General features: G+C 41.7%; 1 protein-coding gene across 7 annotated transcripts in view; it reads left to right on the top strand.

Moving 5' to 3' along the window:
* QKI (QKI, KH domain containing RNA binding) overlaps positions 1 to 25,363 on the top strand; it is a 190,062-nt gene that overhangs the window by 109,388 nt on the left and 55,311 nt on the right. For all 7 annotated transcript variants that reach the window (XR_012226900.1, XR_012226902.1, XR_012226901.1 and 4 more), the window contains one exon: positions 17,846 to 17,989. Coding sequence is in view for 4 of the 7 variants with exons in the window: in XM_073560170.1 (XP_073416271.1) it covers positions 17,846 to 17,989 (144 nt within the window). In the remaining 3 variants the exon portion in view is untranslated. The remainder of the gene's footprint in view (positions 1 to 17,845; positions 17,990 to 25,363) is intronic.

Below are 25,363 nucleotides of genomic sequence, written 5' to 3'. Positions count from 1 at the left end.
AACAAAGTGCCAAATGCAGATGACGGGCCGAAAAACTATTTGTCTATAACTTTTAGCCAACATCCAAAATACGCATATATAAACATAATACATATAAAGTGACCGGTGCATCAATATAAGAGCTCCAAAAGAACATGCAAAATGTACATAAATCATGAAAATATATATTTTATACAACCTAACACTTAATTACAAAATTATACATCCATCATAATATAAATTACAGTAATATATAAAACACTAACTATTAACATAGTGCATATAATATATGAAATATACTTTAAATCCAAAATTAAATAAAATGTGGATAAAGTGCAAAAATAAAAAAATCCAGGTTCAATAAGAACAAAGATGAGAATTCTAGACTTGATGCTTCTGATTCCAACAGTTCCAAACGGACATGAAGAAAAAACCGCCAGAACATCACCAACGAAAGGCCCAGAAAAGAGTCCCCAAGCTAAGTTATCTGGATAAGTCCAAAAAAAAAGAACATACCGTAGTTAAAAACTCAAATAAAATTAATATAAGGGACAACCCATAAAATCCCAAAATACCCCTAAAAAAGATGCCAATTCCTACTAAACTACAGAAACCCTGAGAAACCAAAGTTTTCGTTAAGGCCCCAAAGATTTATTGTACCCAAGCAGTATATCCACCTGATCTCCAACTGAGCAACTGCCCTAATCAAATCCCCACCACAAAATCCCAAATCCACCTGATCAATAGCCTTGACCACAAAAGCTCTAGAATTGCAGTCATGGTGGATCTTAAAATGTTTGGGAATCTGTTTAAGGCTATGTGCCCACGTAGCGTTTTAAACCGGACACTCAAAACCGGACTCCTTCCCAGAGAACGCGTGTTTTTTCCCGCGCGATTTTACCGCGATTATGTTCGCGTTTTTGCCGCGATTTTAGCGTGCGAATTTCAAGCACTTTCCTAGCGATTTGAAGCATCAAGTGTGACCAGCTTTTTACTATTGAGGCTGCCTATTGCGGCATCAATAGTAAAAGAATGTTAAAAATGATAAAAAAAAAAAATCTGGGTGTATTTACCTCCCGACGTCCCGCGCAGCCTCAGCGACGCTCCCGTTCCCAGCGATGCCTTGCGAGACCTGTGATGACGTTGGTCTCGCGTTGCTATAGTGATCTCACGAGACCGCTAGAGTAACGCGAGACTACGTCATCACAGGTCCTTGCCGCAAGGCATTACTGGGAACGCTGAGGCCCGGGAAGGCTGCGCGTGACTCCGGAAGGTAAATATACCCTGATTTTTTTTTTATTTTATTTTTTTTTTTTTTTTACAGGGGTATGGTACCCAGGGCCTGGAGGACAGTCTCCTCTCCTCCACACCGTGGGTACCATCCGCAAATGAGACGCTTAACTTTGCGCATGGTGGGCATAGCCACATGCGGGAAGTAAGCGGTTCTCATGCATTCCTATGGGTGCGGAATCGCGACAATTCTTTGCGATTCCGCAAAAAGAATGAGCATGCTACGTTTTTTCCCGCGATGCGATTCCGCCGCGGAAAAAAGCGCAGCATTAGCACAACATGTGAGGAATGCCATAGGAATGCATGGGGTGCGTTCTGTACGAGTTTTTAAACATTTTCGCGCCAAAAATCGTGGCAAAAACGCTTAAAAATTGCATTGTGGGCACACAGCCTAAGGGTCGAGTCCTCACAAGTCTTGACTTTCTTGGTATCTTTAACATGTTCCCGTGTCCATACCTTTAGTTCCCTTGTGGTCATGCCAATATAGACTTTCTTGCAAGGACACTGGGCATAGTAAACCACACCCTGTGAAGGTCAGATGTTTCCGTATGGTGTATGACCGAGATCCATCATGGTTGGTAAATATCCCCGATTTCACATGGTTAAGGCAGGCTTTACAAAAGCTACAGGGAAAGAAACCTGGCGATCTTGGCTGTCTGCTCCTCCCCAAAGTTTCTAAGTGGCTATGTACCAATTGATCCCTCAAATTGTCCGATCTTCTTGCTACAAAAGAAGGTTGTGGTGGTAATATCTGCCGTAGCATAGGGTCAACCTTTAGCACCTCCCAATGTTTGCGAATAATGGACTTCAACCCATTCCATTGGCTATTATACGTGGAGATGAAACGTACCTCATTGGGAGGATCCTGTCTTGCTGACACTGGCGGCCCATACAATAATTGGTTACATGTGTTTTTTTTCCGCCCTAAGATAGCCTCTTTTTATGGATCTTTTACTGTATCCTCTTTCATTCAGTCTTCGTGTCTAATTCGTTGCCTGTGTTTCAAAGAAATCTTTATTAGAGCATATTCGTTTCACCCGAAGGAATTGGCCTATCAGGATCCCAGCGAATCATGGACCGAGGATGGGATGAATCTGCTAATAGATAGATATGAGTTGGTAGCCGTAGACTTTCTGAAGACATCTGTATTCAGATGTCCATTAGCTCCAACCGCTAGCTTAATGTCCAAAAAATCAATATCTCGACCAGCCTTTAAACCTTAGTTTAATATTGCGATCATTAATGTTAAGATGTTGCATTAAAATCTCCAGGTCTGCAAGGGTGCCTTCCCACAGGAAGAGGATGTCATCGATGTACCTCATCCAGTTATGGACATCGTCCGTTCCCTGGATGAGGTCACCATGAAATACATCCCTCTCCCATGCCCCTAAAAAAAAAAAAAAAAAAAAAAAATTGCATAAGATGGGGCACAGGAGGCACCCATTGCAGTACCCTGCAACTGGAGATATGTTTTACCATTAAATGTAAAGACATTGTGGGTTAACAAAAACTCCAAAAGAATAAAGATGAATTCAGACAAAGCACCATCAAGGGAACTAGAATTAAGAAATAAACTTACTGCCTCCAGACCATCTTTGTGACGGATGGAAGTGTATAGAGATTCTATGTCAGCTGTGACGATAACCATACCTTTATCCAAACATAGTTGATCTAGGCGTTGAAGAGCAGAGGTCGTATCCCTTATATATGATGGTTGACTGGTAACAAGGGGTTTCAGGAAATAGTCGACTAAATCTGAGATTAATTCACATGGTCCATTTATTTCCGAAACAATCGGGCGACCCGGGGGATCTAAACTGTTCTGTGTATTTTGGGAATAAGATAAAAAGTGGGGAGCCTAGGACGATCTTCCCGGATATGGTCTAAAAGTTTCTTGGATATGATTCCATCATAAAATGCTTTCTCCATAATATCAATCAACAGTGCCTAAAATGAAGATAAGGGATTGAATGTAAGCTTACGATAACAAGCTGGATCATTTAATAAAATATTGGCTTGATGTTCTTATTGATCCCTAGGCCAGATCACAAGATTACCGCCTATGTCGGTCGGTTTAAATACTACATCTTCCCATGTTTTAAGTTCCGTAATGGCTAACCGTTCATCCCTACTTAGATTAGAATGACACCTTCGATCTTTAGCTAAACTCTCAGTATCCTGTGAAACCAATTTGGTGAAAACATCTACTGCAGCACAAAGACCCAAAGCTGGAAATTTCTTAGATTTAAAGAATAAATGTTGGGGAATGGTACTTACTTGCAGATAACTATTCTCCTCTTCCAGAGATATCAGTGCTTCCAAAGCCACTCTTTCTTCGTTTGTAGAACATAAACCAGGTTCCAGTTTTTGAGCATGAAGTTTTTTCAGGATAAGTTTTCTGGCAAATAGATGGGTTTCCTTCACGGAAGTGAATGCATCTAACCTTGGATTGGACATCAGTCAATACATGATGTGATAAATGAATCACCTGGTATTGGTCCTTATTCCTCCGTCCCTTCTGTACTTTATTAAAAATTTCTGGGAATTTTTTCCGCCGATCCCCACTTCTTAGATAAAAATCACGAGAAGGTTCGAGTTCACTGGTAGATGTAGTACTTTCCAATTCAAAAGTACCAGATGCTTCAGATACCAACCTAGATCTTGGGCTAGATACTGTTTTGGTCCGTTTCTGTTGCCATCTGTAAATTCTATTGTTATCAAAGTTAGCAACATCCCGTTGATATGTATGCAATTTTTCTTGACTGACCTTATCTTCCCATTTTGTCAGATCCAATTCCAGGTCCTTAGACCATTTTGAGAATTGATCCGCAGGTAAATCCTTAAAGTTTTAAAAATGGTATCAAGTTCTTTATCAGTCTCCAATAGAGAAGTATTTTTATCAATCAGAATTTGTATGAAATCAAATGAGCATCAGGATGCTGCAGCCATCCATTTATTAATCAATTCAAGATCACCCAACTCGTACGTGGGATAAAGATGGATTCTCAAACCTCTCGGGATGATCATCTTATCCTGATAGTTCTCCAAAGAATGATAATTCCACCATAATTTGGTCTTGCGCTGTACGCATTCCTGTACTTTAATCATAAGTCTTTAATTTCAAAAGAGGCATCCTGCGAAACCACTGGAGTGTTTTTTTGTGAATGTCTGTAGCCTTTGATCTCCAGGCACATTCCCTAGCCTTAAGATCCATATTAAATGGACTATCTGTTACAAAAACAGCGTATAATAGATTAACACAAAATTAGGGACTAAGTTTGTGTTAATCTTTTACCTTTACTAAAATGGCAATACGAGGCACAGCCAGTAGTATACTCTGTGCTCTGCTCTTTCTGGGAGGTTTGGTCCAATGGGCGGTCCCATCAGTTACTGACAGTGTTCTGTGTATAAGTTTGCATAGAGGGCTAGCTGTCAGTCATTGATAGGGACCGCCCACTGGATCAAACATCCCAGAAAGAGCAGACTGTTAAATGATGAAAACACAGGTTAATTTTCCCATAAACTATATATCATTTTACTCCTCGCTGCTATATAACAAGATGTCTGCAGATTAGCCTGCTTTTTTATGGCCTATTCTAAGGCCATTACTTTTAGGGTTTGCTCATACTGGTGAGCAGCCAGCGTGTAACTTGGACAAGTGCTGTCCGATGTTTCATCATATAGCACTCGCTCCAGTGTTACACTATGGAGCAGTGCCGACTAGGGTTTATTTCTCCTGCTGAGTCGGTATGAGAAAAAAAATAGCTGCATCCTGTGATTGGCAGCGTATATTGGGCGGTGCACCCCTTACAAGTCCATGGATACATGCAAAACATCAGACTACACTCTGATGTCATCTGAGAGCAGTCCGATATATGCCAGCTCACACTATGCAAAAGTTGGAGAAATGAAGTCCTCATCTTCTCCGCACATGTGATCTGATTCTTGCGTGCAAGAAAATTGGATCACCGTTAAATGACACTTGGATCACGAGGATCATTTGGATATAGCTTCAGATTCTCAATAGTGTAAGCGAGCCCTTGAAGAAACGAATAAACCCTTTATATATGGTGGGATGGTTAGTCCCTGGTCATGAATTATCCAAGTTAGAAAATATATTCCTCTAGTTTGTGCTAAAGCGGCTCTACACTTGCCTTTCTTTGTGAGGTTTGCTCTTTAATGTGTTCTCTAGTTTTGTGCACGCCTGCACCAGATGTAAGGTTAGGAGATTTGTTAGCATATTTTGGGCATATATGGGGTCATGTAAGTGTAGGACCCCAATAGGGCTTGCTTACCTTCACAGCTGATGCTGATATCCATTAGATGCATATTTCTATTCCCATGCTTCTCATGATTCGGCTATTTCTAGTTACTGTATATTGTCCCTTGTAACTGCACAGACCTGTCAGTGAAGCCTCCTGCTGCGGCAGTTAATCGCCTGGACTGACCCTAAATACAGAAGCCCACTTCCCTTTCATTTGGTGGCTGGTAGTTCACCATTCTGTTCAGTAATTAATTTTCTCTTATTGTGGCTACGTAGTGATATCATGTGGCGGTAATTCATTTGCAGCAATTCCGAGCTCTGGATCGCTATATTTCAGCAGGTAGCCTTTCACACATTTCTTTATCTTTCCAAAACCCCTTCTGTACTATCATGTAGGTTAAGTACATCTCCGAGGGATCTTCATGCAGCATTTTAACAAAGCTAAAGCGCACTCCATAATTGATGCAGTCTCATGAGGAGGTACACCCTGCAGTATTATAATGGCTAATGTGCTTCCCAGCTATAATAAATTTGGTCAGTAATATTTTGTTACAATAGATACTAAAATAAAACCACTGTGTTTTATGCCTATTAGAGCTTCAATGTAAGCGCTTTTTCTTTTCTTTTTTTTTCAACAAAGTTCCCATGCAGCACTGCATTATTTTCAGTGATTTATTTCAGCATGTACTATTACCTAGGACTATTACCTTTAACTTTATATACCTGCAATTTGCATACCATACAATAAATATCAGCATAGCACTGTAAGCATAAAATACTAAAAACATTGCTGGTATAAGTAAGAAACTAGATTCTTATTGAAGCTCTGAGATTTATATAATAGGCAGGTTTCCAGCATAATCCATCCATGAGCTGGCAGTGTCTACATAATGGCAAATAGATAATGCCTAGCTATGCAGTGTTTTTCCCGCCTTTAGGCTATGTGCCCATGTTTCAGAAATGCTGCTGAATTGTCCGCAGCATTTCCACAAGTCCCTGCCGCGGGTAAAACGTATGCAGAATTCGCATGCGTTCTCCCGCGAAACACAAGCGTTTTGCAAGCGTTTTTAGCTTGCAGATTGCTTGCGCTTTCCAAGCGAATTGAAGCATCGCTTGGAAAAGTGATTGACAGGTTGGTCACACACAAGCATAGTGCTTGACAAGTGTGACCAACTATTTACTATTGATGCTGCCTATGCGGCATTAATAATAAAAGATAGATAGTTAAAAATAATAAAAAAAAATATTTATGGATATTCTCCCCTTCTGTCAGCCCCCGAAGTCCTCACGGCGCTGCCAGCAACTTCCGTTCCCAGGGATGCATTGCGCAAATGACCTCTGATGCCGGTCAGAACGGCTATAGTTGTGCATGAAATTCAGCAGCAGATTGCAAGTCGCCCCAAAAATAAACTGGAGGACCGTCTCTGCAATTAGGGTATTGTGATCGTCAGCAAGTGCAGAAACCTCTGAACCTCCCATTGTATTAACATGCTTCCGACGTGCCCACAGGTGTGAACAGGGACCACGTTCAGCATCTGTTGTGACTTGTTGGTCAGTGAATAAACACCATCCGCTTGCTTAGCTATCTAATCATAATATTGCTGGAGGCAGGCTACTTTTCCATGGGCCACCCTGTAGGGCTTAGTTAGAAGTTGTGTTTTATTTCTCTTTTTCTGTGCATTTTTGCTACAGAAAGAACTCTGGGTTTTATAATACCAGAAAAGTGAGTGGTTACTGGAACCTCATGCACTGCTTGTTTTTTCCTGCTTTGAATCTTCGATGTGTTTTTTCATATCTGCAGCATCTTTCAGCGTTTTTGTAGTGTTTTTCACCCATTCAAATTGTAAAAAAAATCCAAATAAAGCAAGTATTTTACAGTGTTTTTCCTGCAAGCACTATGGTTTTTACATCAGAAAAATCTGGTTCAGATACTGTGCGTGCGCACATGGTCTTAGCAGTGTCAACCAGCAGCAATAACAATCTGGAAATTGTTATTGCTGCTGTTTCAGGAGTTTCTATTGTCTAAGGCTGTTTGAATGTACGAATGAGTTAGGATCACGTAATTACATAGGTAATATGTTTTGGATCTAGTAGAGAACCTAACTTTTTTTTTTTTGTATGTATTGGCCACTGGTAACTGAGGAAGCGCGTCTGGCAACAAGTGTCTATGGTCTCACGCTGTGTAACATTGTAGCAGGCTGCGGGACCACCAGAAGCATCAACAACTTAGTGCTTCTCTTTCCATCCAATTCTTGGCAATGTAATATGAGGTGCTTTCTAAAATGCTGTCGCTTTTTAAATATATTCATGCATTCTGATTAATGTTTGGAAATGCTTCGATAAGTAATAATAAGTAATTGTGACTGTTTTCTTACTCGTAGCTTTCATGTTTGAAATGGTAACTCTGACTCGTAAAGAAAAGACAATTCTGGCGGCAATGTGTCGTCTTGGGCGAATATTAACAGTTAACTTGGCCAGAGAAGAAGAATGTGTAGCTCCAGACTATAAATTTCCCTTTGTTTTATAATTCTTCACCGGTGTCTAGAAGTAACTTTTTTTCAATAGTGTGCCGTTTTTGATTTTCGTCTTGTATCCCTGAGTGATGACTACAGTTTTGACAGATGCAGATGAATCCTCAGGTCAGGGTTGTACACTATAAAGATTAAAATAAAATGGATAACATTTAAAGAAAGCATCAATCTCGCTGTGTAGCTCTCGGTGTAACATATGGAGAATACTAATGGAAGATTGCACAGGTTGAACGATTTACCATCTTCATACTGTTGTATGTGGGTGCTTTTCCTACACAGTGTGTCCTTATTTATCAGTGCACATTGGGAGCTGCACGTGCTCCAGCTGCCATCGGGGTCCACTCAGTGTAACATGGCAAGAGGGGGGCTTCTAGTGTGGAAATTATGTATTACATGTGCATTATTCAACCACATATCACTCATTTAATCATCCTCCTTTATTTTCATGGCTCGCTTTTAGGCAACCTTAAAATCCAAATGAAATGCAGCATTAATTGGGCCTCATAGGTTATTGGAATTAAGGGCCCTTCAAAATGAATCGTTATAATAATAATAATCTTTATTTTTATATAGCGCTAACATATTCCGCAGCGCTTTACAGTTTGCACACATTTTCATCACTGTCCCCGATGGGGCTCACAATCTAAATTCCCTATGAGTATGTCTTTGGAGTGTGGGAGGAAACCGGAGTGCCCGGAGGAAACCCACGCAAACACGGGGAGAACATACAAACTCCTTGCAGATGTTGTCCTTGGTGGGATTCGAACCCAGGACCCCAGCGCTGCAAGGCTGCAGCACTAACCACTGAGCCACCGTGCTGCCCAATCGTTAAGAGAATCTTGAAGAATAAAGCCCAAAATACAAATGTGAAAAGTTTTTTTTAATAAGAAATCCACAAGCTAATTCAGTTTATTAAAGGGGAATCTGTAGGCAGGTTATTGCTATTTAATCTGAGAGCAGCAAGATGTAGGGGCAGAGACCCTGATTCCAGCGATGAATCACTTACTAGAGGGCTTGTTATCATTTTGATAGGATCCCTGTTTAATATGTTGTAGAATTAAGTGGTCATAACACTGAGCTGTGTATAACCCCGCCCACTTCCCTGATTGGCAGGACTGGTCTACACATGAGACCTAGTCAGGCTTTGATAATCACCTGCTGATAAAACACTTGATTGTATTGAAACTGAATAAATGGCGCTATAATAATAAATAATAAGCTACAGCACACAGCCAACTAAGAGACACATTGCATTTGTCACCATCAGTCAAAATCCGCCGTTTTGCAAAAAAACGGATCCGCCGTTTTGCTTGGCGGATCCGTTTTTTTCCCCATTGAGTTGCATTACCGGCGGATCTTGAAGGATGGCCATCCGTTGGATCCGTTTTTTTGCGGATCCGCCAAATTTTTGCCGTCCGCTGAGATCATCAAACGGAGCCTGTAACGTTTTTTTTCCCTGCGGATCCGCATTCTCCCTTTTTAACCCTGAATCTTGTCTGGCTGCTGGAAAAAAATTCTCTCGGCGTGGTTCCTTTAAATTTTTACCATCAACGGATCCGTACATCCGCTGTCCCCTGTTTCTTTCAGTCCGCCTGCGGATCCGTTTTCCGCTATTTTGGCGGATTTTGACTGACAGAAAAAACTGAAGTGTGAAACAGGCCTAAGGCAGTTTGCCCACGATGCGTTTTGTTAAGCATTTCCGCAGCGTTTGTGCCGGATCAGACGCTGCAGAAATGTTTAAAAGATGCATCAAATTAATTAGCATGCGTTTTTTGGCTTTTTGTGCCAATGCAAGCGTTGTTAACCACTCAGGAATCGCTTAGCGGCTAAAAACGCAGCAGGCTCAATTCTCGCATTGCTCAGCGTTTTTAGCCATCCCCAATTTTCCCAGAAATCGCGTGTCAAAAAATGCGTCAAACGCGCAAGAAACGCGCGGAAAAAGATGCGTGTTTTCTTGGAAAGGGGATCCTTTTCCTGAGCGTTTAAAAACGCTAGTGTGGGCACATAGCCTAAGGCCTCTTTCACACTTAAGTTTTTTGCATCAGTCAAAATCCGCCAAAAGGACGGATGCTGGATCCGTTTTAGAACTGATGACAACGGATGCCACCCATCCGTTTTTTTTTTGACGGATCCGCAAAATGAAGAATTTTAAAGGAATCGCAGCCGAGAGAGAGAGATTTTTTTTGTCCGGCACCCAGAAAGAATTTCGGGTTAAATGAGTGTCTGGAGGAACCGCCAGAGAAAAAAACGTTGCAAGCTCCGTTTTGAAATCTTTGAGGATGGTGACGGACAGCAACTTTTGGCGGATCCTCAAAAAAAACGGATGCAACGGACAGCAATCCGTCACAATCCGCCATTAATGAAAGTCAATGGAGAAAAAAACGGATCCTCAAAAGAAAATTGAGGATCCGTTTTTTTCAAAACGTGGCGGATTGTGACTGATTGTAAAAAAACTGAAGTGTGAAAGAGGCCTAAGGCTGTCTGCCCCTACATCGTGCTACTTGATAACAAAAACCTGCTACAGAGTCCATTGAATATACCAACTTGTTATCGCTGCTCTGAATTTAGTTTTAGATTATAGTATATTGGAGTTTGTCAGTACATACGGATGTACCACATGTAATGAGTCTATTGGTCAAAATCTGCAGCGAAGACTAGGGTCTCTGCTACAGAAATTGGCATGCTGCGGCCCACAAACCCTCACCGCGGGTGAGTTTACGCAGCGATAAATAGAACAATGGGCTTGGGATTTCTGTCAATCCCATATACTATGCTTGTAATGTAGGACACAGCGTTTTGGATGCAGCACAAATGCGCTGTGTCCAAACTGCTGCTATTTCTGATGGTGGAACGCAGCCTAAAACGCTGCAAGTAGTAAGAATAAACTTGCCGTACTGGCCACGATTCATCGTTGCTTTTTCTCCACACTTCTGGAGTAAATTGCTCCTTCTCAGTGTTTTTTCGTATTTGCACCTTATTCTCTGATTTTGCACCACTTTTTAGGCTTTTTTTTTTTGCAGTCTTTATTTTTCCTCGTCAGCTTTGCTTATCCAGACGTTTTTATACAGATTCATGAAATGCAATTTTTTTGCGCAAATCTTTCCAGTCGCCCCTTGAGTAAGGCTTCTGGAGAAATGTTAAATTTGACACATTTTTGTGACTTTTGAAATGAATTAGGACTTTTACTGAAAAGTCACAAAAAAATATAAAGACCAGATAAAGCGGTTTTTGGATTTTGCTCCAAATTCATGAACCACGTGCCCTATTTTGAAGATATTGGTGTAGAAAACATCAGCGAATACCACAGGACAAAAAAAATGACTTCAGTAAAACACAAATGATGAATTGGGCCCTATGTGTTTCCAGACTAGTATGAGGCAGCTCCCCACCATCTTTTCAATGTCCCATCCAGTTTTCCCTAATTGAGAAGTCTTTCATCACATTCACATGTATTTTTTACCTCAGTAACCCTGAGTGGGTGATAATACAGAAGTGGTGACGTGTTTCTATTACACTTTTCCTCTGACTGTTCCTCTCCTGGTTGTTGCTTACAAATTCTGAGGTAAAAAACTGACCAAATACTGAATGTGTGAACGTGGCCTTTCTCGTCTTGGTTCTTGTCATGTGAAATGTATGGTCCCCGGCTCTTGTCTCTGTAACACTGTAGCGTTTGAGTGAAACATACATGGCTGCAATAATACTGCCAGTGTCTGATTCCGCTCGTTGTTTTGGCAGCATGAATAGGTTGACAGGTTCCCTTTAAGGCTGTCTGGTCGAAGTGTGCCCTGATAATTGAACAGTATTGATATGCCCGGTGTGTGGACGCCTGTGCATCAGTTTCCGTGACGTTGCATGTTTTGCGCCATGCAGGCTTTCTTTCCTGGGCATTCTTTGCTGCACATCTTCCTCTGTGTGAACTCTTGCTATTAGAGGCACAGTAGGAGCAAAAGTCTTTGCTAATTTCCCAGCTATAAATGCTCAATTAAAGCTGTGTATCAGCGGGGGTTAGGACAATCAGTGAGCCCTGATGCCGAGTGTTACCGAATTGCTGCTGCTGTTCACATAGATAATTAGTGTGTCATTTGGAAGCTATTTCCACTGCAGACCAATGAATTATGCTCCCTACATTACTTGGCACTTGGACCACGAAACGCGTGGTAACCCTGAAGCCCATGAATTCGTCGTTGACTATTCTGAGCGTGTGCGAACGTCATGTACATTTGTGTGTTATATATAGATGCATCTATTTCTCCCTATATATAGATACATGAATGTCTCCCATAGATTAGAGAGGGAGTCGTTCATAGAATATACCTCTTCTGTTTTATTCTGCAAAAATAAGCGTCCTGTGTGAGAAATCGATGGCGAGTGAGCTGGGCTAGCCCTCGTGCTTATCTTTAATAGAAGGGCAGATGCACACAGTGAATCTATGCAAGAGGGATTCCATTGGCAGTTTGGCTCAGTAGGGAAAGAAACCCTTTGTGCGATGTATGCCTGTAAGGAATAGATCTGTATTGTGCTTTCTGCTTTAACTACATCATGATGAGCTCTGAATAAACCACTTTTTCAATTTTGCGTTTCCTTCTACGTGATTTATGGTCCCCTGTGCTGGACACATCACACTGGCAGTCAATTAGTGAGTTCTGCTCCTTTCTTAACTCACATTAATTAGGTTAATAATTCAACAATATTCCCTTATGTGCTAGGAATTACCTGCAAGTGATAATCGTATTTGCCTTGCATTGAATTATTTTGGGAATTTTCCTGGAATCCTCCAATGTACGCAGAGCTTTGTGTCTGAAGCTTTCTAGATGAAGAGGCTGGACAGACATCTGACTGGGATGATTTAGCAAATCCTGCTTTGAGCAGGGGGTTGGACCAGATGGCCCAGGAGGTCCCTTCCAACTCTACGATTCTATGATTCTATGCATCAGCTGATTATCTGTTTCCAGTATGAAGGAGCATTGAGCTTTTGCAATTTGAGAAAACTTCAAAGATGGAACTTCCGACTGTTCATTTCTTCTTGCGTAACATCAAACAATGTTTTTGTTAATGTAAGTTTAGAAACGTGCCTTACTACCACTGCCGCATTCCCAAATATTTCTCTGATTTGTCTTTTGATCTTATCTCCATTTTCAAGCCCTGCATTAAATATACATTGTATCGCCAGTCCATATTGTGCTAGATCAGACACGCTGTGTCTCGTACATACCGTGGCATTTGGCCTCCCCCCATAACCTTTTAGGCTTGTTTCCAGTGGAATTCAGGAAGCCCTTGGGAAAGAGAAGTGATTTGTGTTGCTGTGAGACATATTAGGTTTGAACAGGTTGTAGGTCGAGCGTACATGTTAGAGGGGAGTCGGTAGAAATTGCTGTTGGCCGAAGAAGCATTCAACTTGCCCAAGTGTAGAGAATGTAGAGCAAACATGGAGCTTAAGACATGCCTCCGAATTTAGAAGCTTTTTTTATTTTCTTGTTGATTTTGTGTGACAACGACGCAAAATGTTCTGTGTTCCATTGGACACTGTATATTGAAACCTTTTCTCTCTCAGCAGTAATGCAATATTTCTGTAATGTATGCCATATGTCACTATTGATGGAGGCACGGTTTCTACACCTATTTAGTAATGGGTTGCAGGGGCTGTGTGTTCCTGCAATACAGCCTTCTGCAACATGAGGCCTCACCATGCATTACTAGGTAGCTGGACTTGTGTCTGATTGCCTTTTTGGGGTGTTGCACATTTGAACTCAGTTGCTTTTAAGCAGTTTGGCCTTTATGTACAGCTAAGTGCCACCTCTTGGCAGGACTAAAATGTGCTTATTCACCACGTGCCCACAAATGTATGGTGTAAGTGACCATTCACCCTGCTGAACGGTGTCCCGTTTAAAGGGAATGTCATCTGACAGCAGCACATAGGGACAGAGACCGTAATTCCAATGATGTGTCACTTAGTTTACTGGGTGTAGCAGTTGTGATTTGATCAGTTTTCTGCTCCTGATAAAACAGTGCTGGGAATCTTGAGCCCTATGTAGCCCTATCCACACCACTGATTGACGGCTTCCTTTGTACAATGAATTTTGACAAAAAGCTGTTAAAAGTGCTGATGGACTGGTTGGACTATGATGCAGATTGTCTTGTAGTGATTTCCTGCTAATAAAACACTAATTGTATTGAAAGAGTAAAACACAGCCCAGTAAGGAACACAATGCTGGAATAGGGCTCTAAGCCCTTGCATCAAGCTACTCTCAGATTACAGGGTAAGAACCTGCTGACACATTCCCTTTTAGTGACACTACACCAGATGTTGGCTTATTTGCCCACCGATTATTCCTTGTGGAACCCTCCATACACACTAATTCTGCTCATCCAAGTATGTTCAGTGGGGAGAAGGGTGTAAGCCGCAGCTAGGGATTTCTGAAGAGGTCTTCTCTTACATGAGAACAATAGAGCACACAGGTTGAAATCCCAACAGTGTGACACCCCAGACATATTGCTGACATTTCCCAACAAAATCTACCAGTTTGTTTGACTTTCTTTAGTGTGAATGGGCAGCTTAGGAATGGTTATGATTGAAAATGGCATGGGTTCCTGCCATAAATGACCACGTATCTGGTGTTTTCTATACAGCACATTGCATTTTATGGGCTCCCCTTCTGATTACATGGGGATGTGTGTAGTATTCAGAGTCCAAGAAGAAGCTGCTGGGAGGAAATGCACTAATGATCCTGGACGCTCACTTTGACAAGCTGCATAAGCAAACGTGTACAACAAATGTCTTCTGGCAGATGATTTTGTGGAAGATTACATTGTGACTGTTCACGTTGGGATTCGGCTCCTGGATTTTATTAATCATTTAGCAAAGCTAACCCATTCTGTACAGGTTCAGTTAAACTGACTCCAAATACTTGTTATTTCTTAAACAACAAATCGGATTGTCCAGCTTTAGTAATCTGTTGCCATTATTGGGATGTGCGCTTCATCTGGTCACAGAGAAAACATGCTAGAGGGGAATACAAATAAAGGCCTGCAGTGGGGACTCTCGAGGGATGAGCAGACATTTGTAATAATAAATAAATCAGCATGATTCAAGCTGTAGCGATCAATAGTGACCACACAGCCCAATCACTTTACATCAAATAAAGCGTGTCTTGCTCAGATGAAGGTTGCCTCATCTTCAGTCTGCTAGGGTTATGGATGATGGCGGCTCTCTAGTGGAATCTACAGAATGAAATTTCACCTGAACAAGTTTTTTTTTCTTCATAAAGATAAACAGGAGGCGGTTTTATATGTCAAATAAAGCTATTAAATCGAAGCTTCACTGCGGGCTTACAAATGCAAGGATGGAAAAATCATAAACTGTGCAGCAGTCTGGGGGGGGGGGGGGGTTGCATCAACCTATTTGCCCCAGCCCTAAAGAAAATAAATATATATATATATATATATATATTTATTGCTCCAGTGTAATCCAAAAGCACTTCACATTGTTTGGGTTACACTGGGTTATACATACCCAAGCTGTCATAGCAGAATAAACTATCCAAAGATTCATATAAAGCAGTGACTGGTATACAAGAGCTACCTATCTAGGGCCGTGGTGGCTAACCTGTCCTGTGACATTTTTGCTGACATGTTGCAAGTAGAGATGAGTGAACCCGAACAGTAAAGTTCGGCGTCCGTACCCGACACCTACTGTACTGGCACGGACTCTGAACGTTGACTTCACCAGGAACTCTGTTACTGTTCTGGGACAGCACGGCAGACACTGCTTATGATCGGTGGTAAAATCATTACCACCGCTCAGACAGCCACAGTTCCCACGCTGTCAATTGAGTTTTTATAGGGTCCCCCCATTTATGCCAACCAGCCTTGCTAAAGCAGACAGCTTTATGCTGGTATTTGCAGGCTGGTAAGTGTCCATGGATACTGCCCTCCCCAGCTTAAAAATAGCAGCCCGCAGCTACCCAGAAAACATTCATCTATTAGATACGCCAATTCTGGCGCTTTGCCTGACTCTTCCCATTTGCCCTGTAGTGGTGGCAAGTGGGGTTCATATTTGTGGGGTTGTTACCTTTGTATTGTCCTGTGACATTAAACCCATGGCTTAGTAATGGAGAGGCGTCTATAAGACACCTATCCATTACTAATCTTATAGTTACATTGAAAATTAACACTCGGCAAGTATAAAGTCTTTTATTTGACATAAAACAAAATACCAAATACACGAGTATAAGCCGACCCGAGTATAAGCAGTGGCACCTAATTTTGCCACGAAAAAATGGGTAAGCTTATTGACTAGAGTATAAGCCGGGTATGCATTATCCCCTCATCGCTGTCCTGGTATGCACGGCTCCCTGTCATTGTATACATGGCTCCCCCGGTCTATGTCCTGGTTGCGCACAGTCGCTGGATCTCGTTTCGGCACCAGCAGCTTTTCCCACAATCACATGGCCCCGCTCATTAAGGTAATGAATATGCCTCCACACCTATGGGAGTGGAGACGTGTGCATATTCATTACTTTAATGAGCGGTGCCACGTTGTCCACAGCACAGGATGAGCTGCTGGTGCCGAGACCAACGGAGATGCAGAGGAGGGTGAGTATGATGTCTTCTGGAAGTCGGTGGCTGCACCTGTCACTGCTATAAGAGAAAAGAAAATTCATTTTTCTTTAGCAGTAGCACAGTTACAACCGCAGCCAACGGCTCCTGCTGCTGCTCTGCCACTCCCTCTCCCCCGCCGGCTTTCTGGACAATGACTCCTGTATAAGCCGAGGGGGGTGTTTTCAGCACAAACAAATGTGCTGAATATCTTGGCTTATACACAAGTATTTAAGGTGCACTGTTCCTCTTTTATTTAAAATGAATTAAAAAAAAGTGTTATACTCACCTAACTCCCATTCCATTGAAGCCCTCGTCTCCTGTAATAAAGCAAGAATATTAAATAACCATATCCCTCACCTGTCCGTCGTTCTGTCCCACACCACAATCCATGTCTGGGGATACAGTTTTCAACCTGGACGGTGCCAAGATGGATGGGACTGTCCAGGCTGAGAACCACTGGTGACTGAGCTGCTGCAAGCACAGCCTTCACGACCAGCAGTTATAACATCGTTTCTTTTTTGTTTTTATATATATATATATATATATATATATATACACTTTAGCCATTACTTTGCGTCTCCTGGGTAGTGCATGCTAGTTAATTGGTGCATAACACAAAAAGGTTTGGAGAGTGTATTAGAGGATAATTTCAGATTGTGAGTCTGTAGAGCACAGATGGAGTTGTAAACATAGAGAAGGAATAAAAAGAAAGTAGGTGGTGCACTGTGCACAGCTTTGTGAACTTTTAAGAAAACTGGAAATCAGAGGAGTGACTTGTACAAGGTAGAGACATTGGTGTAGGGTTGCCTTTGTTCCACGTGTCCTTTAAAAGTGATGTCACTTTAAAATATGGACAGTAATGTTTATATGTGATGGTATCCCATCCAGTTGTATTAGTTATCACATCCATGCACAAGTTGGCTTTGGTATAATGGGGATGGCTACTGGTCTTGTTAACAAAGGAAAACCAAGAAGTTCAGGTAAAACTTAATTTATTGCTGTGCATGTGCTGCTGATCTGTATATCTCTAGTTTGTGAAATGTTCATTAGTACTTAATCCATGGCGGCAGAAATAGTTCTAATGTACAATTTACATTTAAAAGTTGTAAAAATATAGTGTGACAAGTGTTTAATGCGTTTGGAAGTCATTTTTTAATATGTTTACTACTAATTTTACTTCTAGGAGGAACAAAATAGAGGAAAACCAAACTGGGAGCATCTGAATGAAGACTTGCATGTACTGATCACAGTGGAGGATGCCCAAAACCGAGCAGAAATTAAATTAAGAAGAGCAGTGGAAGAAGTGAAAAAATTGCTGGTTCCAGCAGTAAGTGAATTTATTTTTGTTACAAAATACATATAACTTGTGACTGCAGTGGAACATGGTCTACTGTGTTGACTGATATTGGGCCCTTCACCTTCTATTAGTATGGTTATTGCCCAGGCTACCCAAGCATGAGCGTGGCCAGTGACTTGATCTGGATGTTTTTAGTCTTCAGTTTGGGTTCTTACAGATTTGAGATTCTGATTTGGCTTTTATCCTAAGTCATATTACAAGACTCGTTAAAGGGTTGATTGTGACTTGTAGGATCGCTACTACCAACAGGTGGTGCTATAGAGTTCAAGTCCTCTTTTTCTCTGAAGAGGCAATTTGCATACAGATGGTTGGTGGGTTTGAGCTTATTTCTGCTTGAAATATCTGTCTAAATCATTGACTTTGGTATTGTTTTAAATTTTTAAATACAGTTCACAGTACTTACTATTTCATTTGAATGTTGAGGTGAAACTCCACACCTTTTAAAGGGTTATTCCCAAAAAGCTTATCCACTATCTTAGTTGAGGGATAACTTGCTGCTCACTGAATTCTTCCACTGGGACTCCCGGCAATCCTTAAATTGAGCGCTGGAACCCAGAGAACGGGTCTCTGCAGCCTTGTCTTGAATGGACCGTAGGTGCACATTTCATGCCTTGACTCCATTTATTGCCAATGGGACTGGCTAGCCTTTTGTTTTTTTAAAATGTATATTCTCATTTTCCCAGCAAATATGTGAATCCTTTTACCTCGCACACAGTACTGTAATTGACGGCAGGCAGCTTTCTGTAGTCTGGGCTCATATACCGTGTTCTACCAAATGTACAATGTACATGTGCAGAGCTACCCTTGGCGTGCAGGATTCTTGCAGCAGATGGTGTTAGAACCTGTTAGTCCTCGCGGACAGTACTGCTGGAACACAAACTAGATCTTCATGTAGTGCTTTAGAGACTGTCATTTCTACTGTGCAAATGCCAGAATTCAACAGCAGGAGCAGGGACGAGGACAGTGAATGGTGCTCAGTCAAGCTAGTTGGGCAGGGATGGAGTCGGCAGCGTGAATTCTCTTGGACTCCTAAAATCTGGCACTGTGCGTCTGGACTCATAAAATGCTCATAAGAAAGGGTTATAGAGTTATTCTGGGATGGCTTTGCAAAGTGCACCACTCTTATCAGGGGTAGGTGATCTATATAATGATTAGATCTGCTGACATATCCTGTTTAAATATTGCTACAACAAATTGTTAAAGTTGATATGGCCAAAATTGGAAATCCATGATCTTATTGGGTCTTCGGTGCAAACTCAACAATCTCGTAGGCTTTTTTTTCTTGGGTTTATTCTTCAATCAGAATGGAAAATGATGTTCTGGCACTGATGTTTTGTACAATTGTATATAATTTTATAGCAGTCAGTGACTTGTTGCATGTATATTCCCTTATTTCGGTATACCCATAAACCACACTGTCCTCAAAGTCCCATTGTTCTGGCTCTCCATTTCTTTTTCTTTGCTGCTCTCATTCATAAGCAGAATCATTGAGTTAAGTAACTGCTGTATTACCTGAATGGAAAGGTCATTTTACGTGGCTAGCCACTACAAAGCAACTTGCAAGTCAGATTTTATTGATTGTCCATTCAGCCTCTGTCTCTGTACGGGTATACCTTCCTGCAGCCTTTTCCAAACTAAACACCCTTTAAACAGCGGTGTGAAGGATGATCGAGAATTTCCAATGGGCCTAAAGCAAGCCATTAAAGTAATGCTACATTTTTGAAGCAGCATGTTAAGGTTCAGTGGATATATGTCAGCTAACAGGAGCTTCAGGTGATATTTTTTTTTCCTAGTGTGGTGTATAACGTCTCATGGGCCCCGGGCCTATCAACCAATTCTGTGTAATGTTTATGTAAGCAGTTCTGTCTTCAGAAACTGTACACTTGGCATAATAATTTTCATTGGGATTCTTAAGAGTCTTATCACCATCTTTTCTTCAACTTTTTTCTGGCGCAATTGGACCAGCTATGAAGTACATTTGGTTAGTATGGTTCACTATTTGAAGAAAGACACATTTTTGGTGAGGATAAAGTGTTAATTAGGTAAGCACTGTATAGCCAACATTTGAGCTTTCCGTCAGGTATGTGCTCACTGTATATTTTCATCAGAAAGCTTGCAAGTGAGCTATGTTGCTCAAAATTGGGTGAAAAAAAAATAAAAACCCTATACTTGATATACTTTTTGGTTTTGTATATGTGAAAGCCCAGTTTTTTGCACTTCTCTAAATGGGTAAGCATAATGACCCAACAGAGGCCTTAAGAACATCATTGTATTAATGGATACATTTAGCATATGCATTTTTATCCAGTATCGGACTGGCTGTTGTGCTCAGATGCAGTTTATATCGAGCCTTACATCTTTTGTGTCTACTTAAATGACACCCACAAAGTTGCATATATCACAAGCGGAACTTTGCTTTGGTTTTTTGTCTACGTAAAATACCCCAAACAAATGGAAACAGATCAGTCTGAAAAAATACACCCGGAAAGGTTCCCTGGACAGTTTGTAGAATGGTGAGTATCTGAATACATAATCGGAGATACAGTATACCTCTGTACTACCTGGAGCTGGGGAGGAGAGGTGCCAGCCGGTCGCACAGATGAGTACTGCATCTCTGATTATGTACATCTTCTCTTTGGTACATCCACTTTGAATTTTGTTAAGTGTTAAATTATTAACTATTCTAGTTTTGAAATCATTCTTACTTTGCAGCTCTTTTTCCTCACCTGTCTAAAACGTTTGCAAACTACTGAGTGTATATATATATGTATGTGTGTGTGCGTATATTTATAATGTATATTTAGTTCTACAGACTGCCTTGTAGTGTGTTAACATAATATTGATTTTGATTTATTTTTTTCCTTCTAAATTCAGATGAAAGGGTTTGCGCTTTAGAAGCAGAAAGCCTTCTTTGCCCGTATGGAGAAAGTATGTAGACGTTGCAAATGACACACATTTTCATTCAGACGTCTATTCAATCTCACAGGTTCTAATGCTATACTTTGTCCATAAGCCTAAGACGGTGACATCTGCTAAATTGTTTTTTTTCTTTTCAGCTTTTCTTTTTCGGAGTGTGAGAAAGAAAGGCAATTTCTTTTTCTATCCCAGCAATATAGACATGACACTGTGGTATTTCTCCGATAGTAGAAATGTGAAATTAGAGCTCACACACCTACAGATTAATGTATCAACACAGCGAGATGGAGCCGCTTCTTTGCTTGCCTGAAAGAGTATTCTTTGAAGAGATTTAGGCTGCAAAAATATCAAGGATAATGGCATAGTGTATACAGTGCCAGGGTTGGGATTTACTTATCTATTCATGGTGCATGTTTTCTAATCCCAGACGAGGGTGGAAAAGATACATTTTGGGGCAGATCAGATGTGGTCTTCTCACTGATGGCTTCCGAGGCTACGCAGTTCAGTGGTACCACTTCCTCACCTATGGCGGTGTGTGCAATATGCTTCTACCATGCAGCAGAGTGAGGTTTCTAGGATAGTCGTAACCTGATATTTGTGGGGGAATGATTGAGCCCAGTCTTCCCCTCCTTGCATCTTAAGGGGGTTTTACACTAAGCGATATCGCTAGCAATATCGCTAAAACGTCACTGGTTTTGTGACGTTATAGCGATATTGCTAGCGATATCGCTATGTGTGATACTTACCAGCGACCGGCTCCCCCGCTGTCCATCGCTGATCGCGCGAGAATGTCCGGCTCCATTTCTCGTCGGGCGCTTCCTGCTGAGACTTCCTGCTGTGACGTCCAGCGACGCGTGGAGGCGGGCGGGAGGACGCAGGATCGCTGTGTGTGAATGGTAAGTATCGTGCGCTGCGTCGCTGCTGAATCGCTGTGAGGTCTTTCTGTATGAAAGCTCACTAGCGATCATTTAGCGATGCACCAGCGATCCTGACCGGGTGGGATCGCTGGTCGGATCGCTGGTGCATCGCTAAATGTAAAAGGGCCTTTAGTACAAACCTGCTTTCCTTTGTGCCCTCGTGATCTGCCTTGAGCATTACTTATCTTGATCCCCCTGTCCCTTCCTCTTCTGGTGAAGGGTGATTAGCGGCTGAATGCTTTTCACTTTGCTGTTTACTCTAAGCTGAAGCATATGATTTTGTGTCTAGGCGAGGCGCAGCTAGAGGAGCAGGCTGTAACGTTTGGGCATATTGTGTGCCTGCCAGCAATATGTATACGTGGGTGGGAAAGCATGAGTTTATACTTTGGCATTTTCTGCACTGTTGGACTGGGCTACATTTAGACTCTGATCGGATCACTTTACTGGATTCCATTAAATGTGGTGCGTGGTCATATCACTATTCATCAGGAATGTAATTAACTCTTTGGTTACCGCCGTCCTTCCAACTGTATATTTACTTCCTTCCCTTAGGTTTCCCCATCATTATAGAGGTGCATAATGCATCCATTAGAATTTCCCATGAAATCAATATCAAGGAATTTATGAAGAAATCTTTGGATATATTTCTATAGTCCCCTAGGGTTACAGCAATAAATACAATACCTGGGAGATCGTTCCCCTGCCTGGTAATCGCCCCATTAACATGGGTATGAAGAGGCAGGGAAGAAAACAGCAATGCTCGGTGCAGATCACAAGGATGGAATTGAAAGTGGTGTGCACTTGTTGGGAGAATGGAGGGTAAATTATGGGGGTTGGCCACGTGTAGCTGCAATTTTTTTTGTCTTAAATGCATGTAGTTTTTGCTAAAAACAATTTTTTGTAACAAGGGTTTCGTTAAAAATGTTGCAGTTTGCCATCTATATTCTTTGTATTGCAATGTCTCCTTCTAATGGTTTAACAGGAAAGTTTGTGACACTTTTCACTGTCCTTTTTTGAGCTCCTCTGTTTACTTTGTAAGCTTGCGAGCAGGGACCTCACTCCTAATGTCACTGTTTGAATTGTCTTAACTTGTATTGAATTTATTGTCTGTACATGTCCCCGCTTAATTGTAAAGTGCTGCGGAATATGTTGGCGCTATATAAATAAAAATTATTATTATTATTATTATTACTTTTGACCTCAGGCAACATCACATTTATATGTACAAGGAAACAAAATGGTGATAATTTTTAGCCCCACGTACATGCATTAAAAAAAAATAATGAAAATTGACCCTGGAGGTGAACAACCCCTCTGTAAGTGCGTAGATTTTGCTTGCTATGAGGCCTGATAATGCAGGCAATGTATCTTCTGCAGGCACTGTATTACACAGGTTGTTTGCACTTACCGTACATGCTCTATTCTCTGTACAATATGTACGTTTCTAGCAGGCATTAACGGATCAAACAAACTGCTGCTGGACTGGTGCCAGTCATGTCCCCAAATGCTGTTAATCTAAACGCTGTCCGCCTACCTTACTTGAACGCTTCTACCCAAAAAATGATCTTTATTCCTACCGGCTGTAGCTGGCTTTCAGTCAGATAGTTGTTTCCAAAGCAACTACAGTCCCCACTGAAAGCACTGTGAGTGGCAGCCATAAGGATGCCACGACACTGACAGCTTGCCTTGCACAGCAATCAATCAACGTGCCAGGGTATGCTTATAGCCGCCACTCACTGTGTGCTGATCGGTTAACTGTAGATTATCCGTGCATGTCTTTATGACTGAAAGCCAGCGGCTCCAGGGAGAAATAGAGTGCACTTTCTCCTCATAGCCTCACTATAAAGCAATGCGGATGGACAGCATTGGAGCACTGTTGAGTTAGCTCTCTATATGCAGGGTAATAACTTTGGGACATGACAGGTTCCTTTTTAATAAGTCGAAGAAGAAAATAGTTGCTCTTTAAATGCTAAAAACAATTAATGTAAAATATTGGAGCTGTATTACGGCCATAGAAAATATGTGAAGGCTATAATATGCAAATTTGAAATATAGAATAAATGGAACTGCAATGTTGCTACAGAAAAAATGAAGATGCTTAATGCACAAATTGGCCAGTTAATGAGAGCCCAACAGTAGAATTGAGCGAACCCGAACTTCCATGTCGGCATTTGTACCGGACAGTTCCAAGGGAAGAGAGAGAGATGCCCCTTGGCCCCCTGTATGTACACGGCACGCTATGGCTAGCTGGTCTTCTAGGAAGCCATGACTTGCACCACTAGACCTATATAGATTACTTGGTCGCACACATTTATTGGCGTGATCCCACCTCTCCATACCTGTGACCACACACCACCTCTGCTGCATGTATAGGCCTGTATGTTTGCTTTCCAAGAAATATCGCCTTTTAAAATTTCTCCCTGGAATTTTGAAACGATTGTAACAGTGGGGGTATTACTTTGGCACTCCAAAAGGAGTTCCTTTCCTCTTTAACCCACTCTGAGAGCAGCAGGAGCTGTACAGCAATGTCTGTTTGGTAAGGTTCTGGCCTGATGCCGCTTGTGCCTTTTTCTGCCACTAAAGCAGGAATGTGGGAAGTGGGCGCGGGTTGTCTGGTTTTAAATAAAACAGGATACGTCTGCATTAGTTTTCGGAAGGAAATGAACTGTCTGGTATATTTTGGTGTATAATTGGTTGTGTTTGTGTATATACAATAAAATTAGATTGCAAAAATGTTATTGTAGCTAATCTGAAGAATTGGAATTTTATACTTTTTTACAAACTTACAATATTTAGGCTTATTTAGTTGCTAAAGCATTATATTTTCGATATGTATTTGCCGGTGGAAATGAAGGTTCTGCACTACAACACTTACATCCAGAGTATGGGAAATGGCCACTTAGCTTCCAATTTTGTTAAGGGCATGTCACACTAAGAGATATCGCTAGCAATATCGCTATAACTAGTGACGTTATAGCGATATTGCTAGCGATATCTCTGTGTCTGATACTTACCAGCGACCGGCTCCCCCGCTGGTTATCGCTGATCGCGCGAGAACGTCCTGGACTGTTTCTCGTCGTCAGCTTCCTGTGGCGCTTCCTGCTGTGAGGACGAGCGACGCGTGGAGCCGGGCGGGAGGACGCAGGATCGCCTGGTGTGACAGGTAAGTAGCGATCCCCGTCCCCAGCGATGTCGCTAGTGAGATCTGCCTATGTGGCAGCTCACTAGCGACCACTTAGCGATGTACCAGCGATCCTGACCGCGTCATATCGCTGGTCGGGATCGCTGGTACATCGCTAAGTGTGACAGTACCTTTACTTACATGGCATTATGCTGAAAATGACCAAGATAGACATCACCCTAAGACAGCTGGAGTCGGGCTGAGGTGCATCAGTGTCACAGCAGGGAGCACTCTTGATTTATAGGACAACCTTATTTTGACCTTCGCTCTTCTGTGACTTTCCTAAGTTTCGCAGTTTGTTTGTTTTTTTTTAACTATTGTAGCATAGAG

This window comes from Dendrobates tinctorius, unplaced genomic scaffold, assembly GCF_039654945.1.
Source record: "Dendrobates tinctorius isolate UK_male_01 unplaced genomic scaffold, ASM3965494v1 ptg000293l, whole genome shotgun sequence".
In the NCBI taxonomy this organism is placed as follows: Eukaryota; Metazoa; Chordata; class Amphibia; order Anura; family Dendrobatidae; genus Dendrobates; species Dendrobates tinctorius.
The sequence above is the reverse complement of the archived record's forward strand: the minus strand, read 5'-3'. Positions and strand labels throughout refer to the sequence as shown.